General features: G+C 39.7%; 1 protein-coding gene across 3 annotated transcripts in view; it reads right to left on the bottom strand.

Annotated features, from left to right (window-relative positions):
• The window catches only part of tpst1 (tyrosylprotein sulfotransferase 1), a 59,412-nt gene that overhangs the window by 9,964 nt on the left and 35,776 nt on the right, over window positions 1-13,672 (bottom strand). For 2 of the 3 annotated variants that reach the window (XM_028045867.1, XM_028045866.1), the window contains exon 3: window positions 11,529-11,727. In XM_028045867.1, the coding sequence (XP_027901668.1) occupies window positions 11,529-11,727 (199 nt within the window). Of the gene's footprint in view, window positions 1-11,528; window positions 11,728-13,672 lie in introns of those variants that run through there. The other variant, XR_003599135.1, reaches the window with a different exon arrangement.

The following is a 13,672-nucleotide window of genomic DNA, read 5'->3' as shown; positions in this document are numbered from 1 at the left end:
TATTGATTGTGGTTTCCAGTCAAGTGTGATGATTTTCAAGTAGATCAAAGCCTGAAGGAACTCTGTTAACCAATAGCTTCTTTAGTACAAAGCTGATAATAAATGCCTATTTACAAACTCATCTCAGAAGATGCAATTTTGCTTATTATTTCTTTGTTTTAATTTGCAATGTGCGAGATGGAAAGTGCAGAAAGCACCTCCACCACACTCCTTACCTTTTGCTTGTCAGTCTTTTTACTCCAGTGGCAGACAGTTGGCAGACCAGATGATCCCACAGTTTCATCTCAAATCTTGTCTGTCTCTTTAAAAAAATTAACTCTCACCCCTTTGACTAAATCTCTTTATGACTAATCTGCTGGTCATCTTCACTAAACACTTAATTCACTAGTGAACTTGTGTCTACAGCAGTGTTTTTCTTGCAGTACCTGAAGAAGGTAAGACTAAACCTAAAAAGTAGTTCAGAAATGTCAGGTTTCACAGACTTGGCTCTTTCTTTCAGTGTTTAACCATGTCTCTTTCCTAGACAAAGCCACTGGCCAAGTATTAATTGCTTCTGTTTAGATATGTTTTCTCTACTAGACGAAGCCACTAACGGAGCTACTGTTGCCATTAACTTTTTATTTTTCTTTGACTTAGAAAGTACACCTGGATCCGTGCTTCTGCTTTTTGTGTGTGTAATCTAAAACTCCCAGTCAGTCCTGGCAGATGGTTGTTCACAATGAGCCAGGTCTGGTTCTGCTGGAAGTTTCTTCCTGTTAAAAAGGTAGTTTTCCTCTCCATGCATGCATAATATGAGGGATTGCTGCAATGTCAACAACCCAATGCAAGTGACCATCCACAGTTAAGGCACAGAGATCCAGTTCCTTTCAATTATACAGATATACAAGATTAATAATATCCATACCAATAAAATGAAATCCTAAACACAAATAGGATTCATCAAAAGACTAATTTTGTCCTAGTTTAACACAAGAAAGTCTAATTGAGTTTACATTGTCAACTGGTCAAACGTTATTTGTGTAGGGAAGCCCAGTCAACTGCATCAAGTCATTGACTTTGCAGAAATCCCCTGGGCCTAACTCTCCAGAAATCAATGCATCCACTTTGTCAACACCCATGCAGAAGCAAATGGACTGTCATTCAGAGGAGAAACACAAGTACCACTCGGTTAGAGCTTCCACTAACAGAATATGCTTCCCTAACCTTCTGGATCAGTCAAGGAAAACATTCCCTCCAGCAACTGTTTCCTTCCAAGTGAATGTTCTGCAGACCCACATGACCTTTACTGAGGTGAAATAAAGGCTGAAGAGGAGACGAGACGACATAAATATTTCAGTCCAACTTGGTGACAAATAAGACAGCACATAAAGCAATTCCAAACACTGCCTCAAGGAAATGTAGCCAGACTTCTTGCACAACGTTATGTGGTAATGGACTGCACCATTCACTCTTATGAGTTTAAAAAGAGTTTTCATAAACACTCCTTCATACAATTTTAACAAGTTGTCATGTTCCCATTTTTAACAGACTAGAGGTATGTCGTCAATGTTGTGATGTTTTTTTCTACATCTAAAATTATTACTGAAAGGCCTTATCTTAGCTCTACATAAGGCCTGACACATGGGCACACCTACATACTTTCTGAGGTGTATGTAAACATGTCATCGTCCTTTTTCTGTCGCCCCATCTTTAGCTCCCTGTTGTCCAGTGCATTACTACAATTCAAATTTAAAAGAAAAAAAAAAAAAACGCACCTCAGCATGTTCTAGAAGGGATTTGTGCGCAAGCTACCTGTATGGGAGGAGAGAACGGTTGGCAGGAGAGGAGGGCGTTCGACCGTGTCCCTCAGGGAACCCTCTGGGGGGTTCTCTGGGAGTATAGTGTACCAGGACCTTTGATACAGGCTGTTAGGTCCCTGTATGACCGGTGTCAGAGTCTGGTCCGCATTGCTTATAGTAAGTCGGGCTCGTTTCTGTTGAGGGTTGGACTCTGCCAAGGCTGCCCTCTGTCACTGATTCTGTTAATTACTTTCATGAACAGAATTTCTAGGTGCAGCCAAGGTGATGAGGCGATCCGTTTTGGTGGCCTTGCATTTCTGCTTTTTGCAGATGATGTGGTCCTATTGGCTTCATCAGGTTGTGATCTGCAGCTCTCGCTGGAGCAGTTTGTAGCCAAGTGGAGGAGTTTAAGTATCTCGGGATCTTGTTCACAAATGAGGGAAGAAGGGAGCAGGAGCTCGACAGATGGATTGGCGTAGCGTCTGCAATGAAGCGGGCGTTGTACTGGTCCGTCATGGTGAAGAGAGAGCCGAGTCAAAAAGCGAAGCTCTCGATTTACATGTCAATCTACGTCCCCACCCTCATATATGATCATAAGGTTTGGGTCGTGACCAAAAGAACAAGGTCACAGATACAATCGGCCAAAATGGGTTTTCTCCGGAGGGTGTCTGGGCTCTCCCTTAGAGATAGCGTGAGAAGCTCGGTCATCCGGGAGGGACTCAGAATAGAGCCACTGCTCCTTCACATCGAGAGGAGCCAGTGAGCCATCTAGGAGGTTAGGATGCGTCCTAGATGCCTCCCTGGTGAGGTGTTCTGGGCACGTCCCACCGGTAGGAGGCCCCAGAAAAGACCCAGGACACGCTCTAGAGACTATGTTTCTCGGCTGGCCTGGTATTCAGTATTCCCCTGGAAGAGCTGGAAGAAGTGGCTGGGGAGAGAGGTAACCTGCGTTGGCGGCGAGATGTAAATTATTTTATTAGCCTAAATGTAAATAGTTTAAATAGTTAGAATAATGTATTCTTGCCTGCAGTAGAGTGGCTGCTGACGCAATGTGAAGTCGACTGATAATCCCTCAGAAGGCTTCAGTTGGTTCTGCACAAAGGATTCCACTCTAACTTTTGAAAAAAACTGATCTATAAAATAAGACTCCATGTTGACAACCATGGTTACAAGAAGTAACTTCAGTCTACTGAAGTTAATTACTTAGAGAAGGCAAAAAATACTGGATGTAAACATTGACCCTGTGGCTTTGCTGTTCCCCAGCTCTGGAACAAACTCTGAAAAACTGAGATGTACACAAACTGTTGGCTCCTCTAAATAAGAATTAGAAAAGTAACTTTATTATAGCTTACCCAAAAAGCCCAAAAAATGTTGTAATTTCCAACATGTTTTAAAACCCTGAAAGTTTGCCATTTCAGTGTTTTTAAGCTTTTTCATGAACCAGATGTTCTTTTGATAGGGTTGCTGTTTCTTTGTGTTTTTCCCAGTAAAGCATTTTGATTGAACCCTTGTATAACACCAATAACATGGGATGGCCCAGGTAATGTGCAAGTTGTTTGATCAGATTCAGGAACAGAAAAGTCTTGATGAGAACATCTGTAGTAGGAACTAAAGAATAAACAAATTATCTTCTTTACAGCTATAAAAGAATAATAGGGTGAGAGGATAAAAAAAGCAGATATTTTTGTATTTAATTTTGCAGATGCAGTTTAATACTTATTCTGCTTTCTTTAGTTTTCTGTACTGCAAAAAGAAAATATTTCTAAAAAAGAGAGAGGAAGACCTCAAATACAGAAGTGTAAACTTTAACCTGCAAAGATTTTGCAAGCTTATATCAATAACTGACTACCTAGCAAATGAGATGCAGGACTCTGCTCTAAGAGGAGAGGGACACAGAGGAGGGAACCAAATAACACACAATAAGCCTGCACATTGACTTGATAAAGTAGGAGAAAAGAAAATGACACTGATGGGCTGCAGATGTACACAACATAAATCCAGCAAACAGGCTTCAACATACACATGCTGTCAACATGCCACACAGGTCTATTGTAAAAACAGAGCTGAGTGTTGCACAGAGTAGAGGCAGACCAAGCACACACACATATTTACAGCATGCAAATAATGTAAACAGGACCACAGACACATTGAAGAAGAATTAACACGCAAGACTGTGACACCGAGGAGGAAACTGGAGCGGCACTCTCACATATGGTAGCCTGGACAGAAATGTGGCAACATGCAGCAGCGCGGCTTTAAAGGAGCAACACCACGTTAGAAGACATCTGGGCTCATTTCACAAGAGAGACATCATGGAATATTTAACAGAAGGAAATTCATCAAGTGAAACAACATTTTACTACAGACAGCTTGTGTTTGATACAAAACAGCAAATGATAAAGAACATTTAAAAAGATAAATATTATGAGGAAAACATAGAAAAACATAATGTTTACCATGTCAATGGTATTGGCACCCTTTGCTGCAAATCAGTATGTAAACCCAATTCAGCTCACCTGTTGCAATTCACAAATAAGGATCACCTACGATGAACTGCCTCCACCCATGTGACATGATGAATTCATCATGTCACATGGGTGGAGGCAGTTCATGATCAACATGATCAATCCAATGATTGATCATGTTGGTATTTTAAAAGCCACCCTCTTCATGTGCGACAATGGTAAAGACAAAGGAGCTGTCTGAGGACACCACAAATGCTATTATTTGCAAGCACAAGAGGGTATAAAAGGTATAAAGCCATCGCCAAAGACCTTGGTATTCCTGTTTCAACAGTGCATAATGTTATTAAGAAGTTTTCCAGGCATGGAACTGTCAAGAACCTCCCTGAACATCCACTAGTGGCTGTAATGTATCAGTGAAACCAAACTGCTGGGAGAGCGCCGGCACATCTGCTTATATTAACCTCAGCTGGGTTTGGGCTGCACCTGCTAGCATCTACACTGTCATCCTTGTGACCAGAGGTGTGTTGAGTACCATAAAAAAATACTCCGGTAGAAGTAGCACTATTCCAACTTATTTTTACTAAAGTAAAAGTTAAAAAAAAACATCCAAGAAATTTTACTCAAGAGTAAAAAGTATTTGGTAAAAAGGCTACTCAACTAAATTTCAGTATCAAAACATCAATCATTTACTATTTAAAAATAACGTCATCAGATGGACCAAAATACAAAGTTATTTGGAAACCTTGGTATTTTTAAGGTCTGAAATGAAAATAATTTATATAAATAAGATAATTATGATTTAACAAAATCAGGCAAAAGAAAAATCAAATTCTTTCAATATAAAATACGAAACTAGGAACAGGTGCAGGTGTGTGTCTATGTCTGGTCTGAATTATTGGTAAAACATGTTTGTACTTTAAGTGTAGTTACTCAGTAAGTAAAGAATCCAGAAATATTACTCAAGTAAGAGTAGCAATACTTCCATCCATCCATCCATCCATTTTCTGTTCACCCTCGTCCCTAATGGGGTCGGGAGGGTTGCCGGTGCCTATCTCCAGCTACGTTCCGGGCGGGAGGCGGGGTTCACCCTGGACAGGTCGCCAGTCTGTCGCAGGGCAAGTAGCAATACTTCATAGTAAAAAGTAAGAAGGTCAGCATAATAAAAATAGTGGTTTCAGAACATTTTTTCCAAAAAGTTACTCATGTAAATGTAACTAGTTAATACCCACATCTGCTCGTGACTAGTTTTGTTGAAGAATGAGATATTGTGAGGTGCTTCATGAGATTCAAGTTTCTTATAACCGATACAAAGAATGACGATTAATTGCATAAATTACTCGTCACATTCGGATTTATGTCTTTTATCTCAAACAAAAGTGACATCTGTACCTTCAGTGAAACGTGCTACTTTAGACTATCTGGGCTCCCACACTACACAACTGTCTGTCTGACATTCGTGTGCTTCTCTGCTTCTGTATGAACGCCTGCACAAACCTGCCTCTGATTGGCTTGTAACGACTACTTCCTCAACCAATCAGCAGAACGTTTATTGCTCCTGGTCAGATCTGCTTTGACCTTCTGGGTTCTGAATTAAAATAACACATTGCTTTTTATTGTCAGGAACGGCTTTGTGACGATCGAAGAAGTATTTTATTGAATTTCTTGTAACTTAAAAAAATAACGCACTTAGTAGTAGTGTTGTTTATTTTAATGTCTGTCGATGTCAATCACAACATTGCGGCTGGATATTAACACCCACCACTTTCCAAATGCAGGTATATTAGTGAAGTTGCCAGTAAAGTCACAGTGGCAGGTTTGAAGTTCAAACAAGAAGGCACATTTAAGTTTTACAGCTGACCTGTTGTGGGAAGCAATGTCACTGAGGAGTCACTAAACTCTATAAATGCCATTATTAACAGAAAAGAGACAACATTTTCCTGCATTTCCTGAACTATTTTCTCTTCTCATACTTATCCAGATCTGGAAAGTTCTGTAATGTTCTTGACTTTTCCATTCGGCGGGAAGCTTTACTGTACCACTCAGTAAAATCAAAACAAAGGTTTTTCATAAATGAACCAGCTATCACCTAAACTGGTGATCCAATTTTTTAACTGCTCCTGTTTTAGAGAAAAACAAAAACAAAACAACACTTTTTCTACAATAAAGAAAGCCTGTGTTGGGCAAAATCTAGGTTTTCAATAAAACAAAATAAAGGAAAAATGGAAGCTTTTTGGTAGTTTTAATTTAACTTGAATCTAAAGTTGTACATAGATTTACATTGGAACCAACCAAGAGAAAAGGCAATCAGAGCATCTCTTCTCCCTGTAGCATAGTGGAAGGTTTCTCCATTTTTTTGGGTCAATATTTAGAGATATTTTCTCTAAAATGTAATCTAAAGAAACAAGATTCCTCCTGCTTCTTTAAATTCCACATACTTTCCATTGAAGTCACCACTGAGAAAAATTCCATTAAGTTCACTGTTTCTTTAATTTCTGGAGTGTTCACCCTTCTCTAGAACTCCTTCAACAAATGGAAAAGCAATCAAAACCCCAGTAAGAGAGCCATCATTCCTCATCAGGATGGCTCTGCCATAATGGAAAAAATGTATCTAACCATAGCTGGGTAGCAGATATCAAAACCACCACTTTAAGGGCATGCAACTGTAAAATCAGATATAAGGATTCCTCTTCAGAACAAAAAACAAAGAATAGACCACTGTTATGTGGCATAAAGTCCTTCCCCCACAGTTAATACTCTGCTGTGGCTTATTAAGCTCTGCTGAGAGTGCAGTATCTGGCCCTTAGATGTTTTACTCCTCTCTCATGATGTAAAATTGTCTGTTTCATATGGCCAGTGAGAGACTGTGCTGCTGCTGTAGGGAGTACGAAAATGCTGTGAAGGAACATCCTTACTGAATCAAAATGATCTGCACGAAAGAATTTTATCTATTAGAGGAAAAAACTATTCATATAAACTTGGTCCTATGAAAATAAAAGGACTACTGTTCTTGTAAAAAGTATCAAACCACTTCAATTGAATCTGATAACATGAAGTAGGTCAAAAGATCTCAAAAAGCAAAACATCATGATGTGATCTAAAGAAATTAATAAACAGATGAGAAAGTCATTGACATGTAGCAGTCATTTCTGTCGTTGTGGTGCCAGTTACTCATGTAAATGTAACTACATGAGTGTTAGGCCTAACACAATGACTCATGAATGACTCACCCAGGAGGTCAACATCAGCAGTGTGAAAATCTAAGGTTTTGTTTACACCAGTGGTCAGATCTGTTCAGAAACTTCCGGCATTTTTGGATGTCGACTGGGGAAAAGTTCCAAAAATTTAGATGACAACATTTAGAATCCACTGTAGTTCTCATGCCAGGCCACTATACGGCGCTGTGAGTTTAACATGTCGTAGCAATTCTTATTGTCTCATGGGTCTGTTCAGTATCTGCAAAAGTGCTCCTCCATCACTGATAAACCAAGTGAAAATCATATATTTTCTGTAACAGAAGTTCTGTTAAACCAAACACAGTAATGAAGCCGCTACTATTTTTAAAAATGATTGTTATCTGCCTGCGCATGTGTTGAATAAACCCTACGGCCATGCGTTCTGCACATGTGCGCTTTCACACTTGTAAAGTACTTCCAGAGAAGTTTCACTCTGAGACCTGGTTTCCAGAATGCCAGTGTCAGAGACTCTAATCACTGAAGTGGTGTAACCAAGCGACTGGATTGCAACTAAAATGTTATGGTTTCACTGAAAATCATACCTGTGTAAATAGGACCTAAATCACTGCAGGTGATCAACTAAGACAACCAGTTGCCTTAGTTGATGTCAGTGTTCAATATTTACCAATCAGAAAGAGACAAAGTAGATTCTATGGAAGAGTTCCTAGGCAAAAACCACAGCTGAACATAAAGCCAAGCAAAAGATAAAAAAAAACAAACAAACAAAAAAACATCAATATGATTTCCAAGACTTGGGGAAAATATTCTGTGGATTGATGAGATACCTTGACAGAAAGTGTGTATCCTGCTACATTTGCTGTAAAACTAATATAGCATTTGAGAAAAAGAACATCCTATCTACATTTTGATGATTTGGGACTGCTGTTGTGCCCTAGCACCTGGATAACATATTGCAATGGATGGAATCGTATCTTCTGATCTCTAGGAGGAAATTCTGAAGAAGAATGTCAGCCGGGTTTGTTTCAGATTATTTGATATACACAGCAGGGCAATAATATAAAGCATAGGGCAAGTTCACTTCTGAATGGTAGCGTTATTACCAGCTCATATGATGAAATCATAAGTAGAAAGAAATTCTCTATAAATAGCTGACATCTGTTCTTAAATACTAAAAAAAACACTTTACCCATTTTAAAGTGCAGAAACTGAAACTGCCACTAAAACCAGTGTTTTTGAAATCCCCTGAGGTGGGTGCTTAAGGTCAAGAATTTCCCCTGTTTAGCTTATTGATTTATTTCTCTGAAATAACATAAGGGAACATGTAGAGTAATGGAACAACATGACCCTGGGCTGGCTCTGTAGCTGTGAATAATGAAATCGGTTCACACAGAACAGACTGTAGCAGCATCCCTGAACTCAACAAGATAAAGTTCCAGCGCTGGCTGAACAGAGATAAACACAGACTTCAAGGTTCACACACTGGGCATCGGCTTTATTTGAGGTAATATCTTTGAGAACTAAGACATCTTGTCTGTCATGTTTGCTGGAAAAAACAAGTACTTAATGTGGAACATAAAAGACTCCTTGGCTATGCAAACAGGACTTTTCAGTACTAAATCCAGATATCTGGAGAGAGTTCTGGAGTTCCTGCCTGGGAGTACATAAAATCTGCCAAAAATGTTTGGACAGTGCTCCAGTGGGGGAGAGGTAAAACTATGAAAAACAGTCACTGGGAAGACACTGTGTGTGAAACTCTGAGTTTCACTGCTAACAGAGCTGCAAAAGTCTCTTAAAGGAACAGAGTCCTGCATTTTCCACATTTCCAGTCTCTGCAGTCTCTAACCCTGCACCATTTTACTAGTAAGACTTTACTGACTGGTGTTACACTCAATAGAAACAGCAGCCTGTCTTCTTAAAGCTGCAGTATGTCACTTTTATAAAAACTATGCTTTTTTCTACATATTTGTTACAACTGTTAATGTCAAAACATAGCTCAGTCAGAAACAATCAATCACAACCAGGAGAGGGTCTTAGCACTGTCAACCAATCCCCCTTGTCTCTGCTTCACTACAACTAGTTCCCCACACTGGAGCCTACGGTAAATGCAAAGGCTAGTTAGCATGGCCATGGATAACATCGGGTAAACAGTTCTTCTGTTTACAACAACGATAAGTTGCTTCTTCACCATTAGCTTAATGAGCAGCACATACATGAGCCTGACTGACAGCGCAAAGACCGTACCACTGGCTGTGACTGGATGTGTCTGATCAAGCAGTGTATGTCTGCAGATAGTAGTAGGACTACAGAGACAAAGCAGAGGAGCTTGATTTTTTTTTTTGCAGATTATCAAGTCATATTTAGGTTCAGACAAGGTTAGAGATCAACTGGAAGATTTGTGTTGTCTTCCTCCTCCCCACAGAAAGACAAAAGTCACTAAAAGTTCACTTAGTTCAAATGCATCAGTGTCTGAGTAAACAGCGTAAAAGAGAGTGATTCATTCATTCACTTTCTGAAGATTGACAACTTTCAGAGGAAGATTCTCTAGAAATAGACAGGAGGCTGACAGTTTTTTTTTAAAGCCAACGTTACTGTTTCAAGAAAAAGAAATGCCTAATGGAGTCGAGTAATACGCAGCATGAGTCATAAACCACCAAACAGCAGCTTTCATTCCATTCCATTTTACCCTGCTTTACAGCTAAAAGACCGACTGCTCAAACCAGGATCCAACATCTTTCCACCAAACCCCAACAGCTTCAGAGCAGATGTGTGGTTCACCAGCCCAGCTGAGGTACTTCTGAACACTGTCTTAAATTGCAACTAACCCTGCTCTGAAACCTAAATCCGCCACTGTTAAATGTTGAAAAATTGCAGCATAGTGGACGGAGCAACCAAGTTTGGGGATGAGTGGAAGTGGTGAATAGGTCTGTGATCAGGATGAAAAAAGCACAGTGCTTTTTTGCTGTATTTATTGATTTTTCAGACTCTAGTGACTTTTTTCAAAACTACTGATAAATCTAACGATTCTTACTCTGTGCTGATGTAGACTTTTATGGTGGCAGCGTTCTGCAGCTTGGTTACAGGCAGCCTGCCTGTCCTCAAGAGAGCAGCGAGAGTGGCCATTAGCTTCTCCTGCTTCCTCAGCACTACAGTCAGTCTAACACAGTCATCAGTTCAACACCATACCTTCCCCAATAGTCAGAGCAGAGCAGACTCATTCCACTCTGTGTCCACATTGCAAATAAATCACATATTTCTAAAGCTGAATAACACTATCAATCAATGCTCACCAGTCACCATGGCAACGCTAGCAAGTCCAACTCCTGACCACCAGGAAGGGAATAGGAGGGGAAGGAGCGCTGTGCTTTTTATCTCAAAACGTGGATTTGTGACAAAGTTGTACCAAGCCATATTGCTACAGCCAAGACGAGAATTCAACTGTTTGAATAAAGGGTCAATAGTGAGATGGTTTTAGGCAAACTAATTGGACAAAACATAAGGGTCAAAATTTGAACAGGAACATAAAAATAGAACCCTCATTAACCTACAGTATTTAGACAGTTTATTTTGGATTTTATATTTTTACCAATGCATTCTTTGGGTTGTTGTATTTCAGAGAGATATCAGCCTTCCAGTGCCTACCATCTTGTTTTATACCTTGACTTTAAATTCAGGGCAACTTCCAGAATACATGATTAAAATAAAAATGACTTTTGAAAATAATTTTCTGTCATTTGTTATTTCTTTTTAAGAAAGGAAAATAATTGTTAAAAATCTAAGTAAAACTGGTTAGCAGATTGGTTAGCTGGGTTTAGCCTCTCCTAATACAATGGTCACTCATGGCAGAAAGGCTAGGAAATGAAATTTAAAAGCTTTTCTTATGAATAAATTCAACAGGACAATAATTGGATAGACAAGTAAAAGTTTTAATAACCTGAGAATAAAACTTGTCTACAAAATTCTGACTGCTGCTTTGCTAAATGGTACCTTAAAAATATTATGTAAGATTTAATTTTAGAGAACTATTTAATCTGTCTTCTTACAAAATCCCAATTCATAGTAAAGTATTCCCAAAGCAACAGCTTAGCACTCACCCTCCTGGTGTTGTCCAATACTCTGGGGTCCGGCTGCCCGTAGTTGGGGGGGTTGGCGTGCGGGTCATAGCCCAGTCTGGAAAGCATGGGAGCGATGACCGCCATGTCCCTCACCACATCAGGTGGGATCTTTCCCACCCATTTAGACAAGGCTTCCACGTTTACTGGCTTAATGACTTGGTCTGTGGACCTCTCCACCCTAAAACAAAAAATAAAAATGCTGATTTTAGTTGAGAATCGCTGACTTTATTCTGAGGTTATCTGGCAGTAAATATGTACTGTGTAGTAAAAGTAACACGTTTGTTTTATTTGATTTTTTTTTTTACTTTGAAGCAGCAACAAAGGAAATCCTAGACTGGACACAAACAGATTTAGTACCACTGAACATCAAAATGTTAAAACTCAAAAAGGCAAAAGACAGATCCAGCAGAGGAAAAGCTTTGTAAATCTTCAATGTAGTGAAAAAAACATGGCTTTATTCTTATCTCCAGCTTCTAAAACAAATACCTGCTGAGGCCCAAATCTACAATCTACAGTTACAAGATAATGCTTGTAGGGAAGTTTAAGTTCAAGTTTATTTAACACATTTCAACAACAAGGTAGTTCTGAAGTGCTTTACATCATAAAAACACAAAAATATAAAGTCATAGAACAATACATAGTCAACAATTACAACATTACATTTTGTCAAGTGTCGTCATTACACATCAGAATGTTGATTAAAGTTTTATTAATAATGTTTCAAAAGCAACTCTAAACCAGGTGGGCTTTTAGTCTAGATTTAAAGGCACTCAGTGTTTTCTGGAAGTTTGTTCCAGATTTGTGGTGCATAGAAGCTGAATGCCACTTCTCCATGTTTGGTTCTGGTACTGGAGATTCAAAGCAGACCAGAACCAGAAGATTTTAGAGGTATTGTGGTGCTAAGCCGTTCAGTGGTTTATAAACTAACAACAATATTTTAAAGTTTCTTCTCTGAGCTCCAGGGAGCCCAAGGAAGGACTTTAGAACTAGGGTGATGTGTTCCATCTATCTGGTTTAAGTGAGAACGCGAGCAGCAAAGTTCTGGATCAACTGCAGCTGTCTGATTTTTTAGACAGACCTTTGAAGACACTATTGCAGGAATGTGCGATATATATGGTATATGGTAAAAACGATAGAAATTTGGCTTACAATGGAGATCTGCAGTCTACTGGCTAAACATGATAATGCTTGTTGATGACGTAACCGATCGGTTTCGACGTTGAGCAAGCGGGAAGTAGCGTGCCAAGCCATGTAAGGGAAGAGCTAGTTAAAAAGATAGGCAGAAAAAATTTAATTATCTGGACCTGGTTCAGGCTTAACTAAGTCTGTGCTGGTTAAACCGCTCCGGAGGACCGCGGCAGATATCAGTCAGTAGCAGTGACAGTCACTATCGATAATACATATCACAGTCAGACAGCAGGGAATCAAGGGTTAAATGCGCACGTGGGATCGGTGCAACCCCTGCTAGGATGCACACAGGGTAAAGCTCACAGGGTCCAAAGGATCCCGTTTCTTATCCCACGGTCCGCCGACTAAGCGCGATGCTCAGGAGGAGCACGGCAAATGTCACGGTCGGACAGCGAGGAAGTGCTTCAGTCAATTTATTAGATGAACTCTCACTTTGACCAGCCATTTATAGTGTTTGTGTCCATGTTAGTGATGGGATTTGGCTCCTTCATCAAACATAAAAACACAAATGACAGCTGTACCACCACAATGCACTCCGCCACCCATTTATTTTGACCGGGATGGTGGTAAATTTATTTTCTGGTTTGTCTGTAAACTTACTCTGACACCAAGCATCAACTACAGCACAGCAGCCCGCTGTGTTCAGTCTATCTGCTCACCTGTGTAAATACATGTGCAGTGCTCTTTTCGTTCGCTTTGAACTGGCCACCAGGCAGCAGCTCCGGGAGGAGAAAGGCTGCTGTACTCCAGGCATGTGCTAGTCAATTTAAGGATGCTTATTGGTCTCGACAAAAAAAAAAAAAGATAAAAACTCAGGCATTATCATCACTCAATAAAATCCCCTCGGAACGAATTTAAGAATTGGATGTTATGACTGGTTAGTAATTTAATTTTACATAATTGCAGCTAGGCCTGTTGCGATAAACGATAAATCA

This window comes from Xiphophorus couchianus, chromosome 18 (genome assembly GCF_001444195.1).
Source record: "Xiphophorus couchianus chromosome 18, X_couchianus-1.0, whole genome shotgun sequence".
In the NCBI taxonomy this organism is placed as follows: Eukaryota; Metazoa; Chordata; class Actinopteri; order Cyprinodontiformes; family Poeciliidae; genus Xiphophorus; species Xiphophorus couchianus.
Note: the sequence above shows the minus strand (reverse complement) of the source record. Positions and strands in the feature narration are given on the sequence as shown.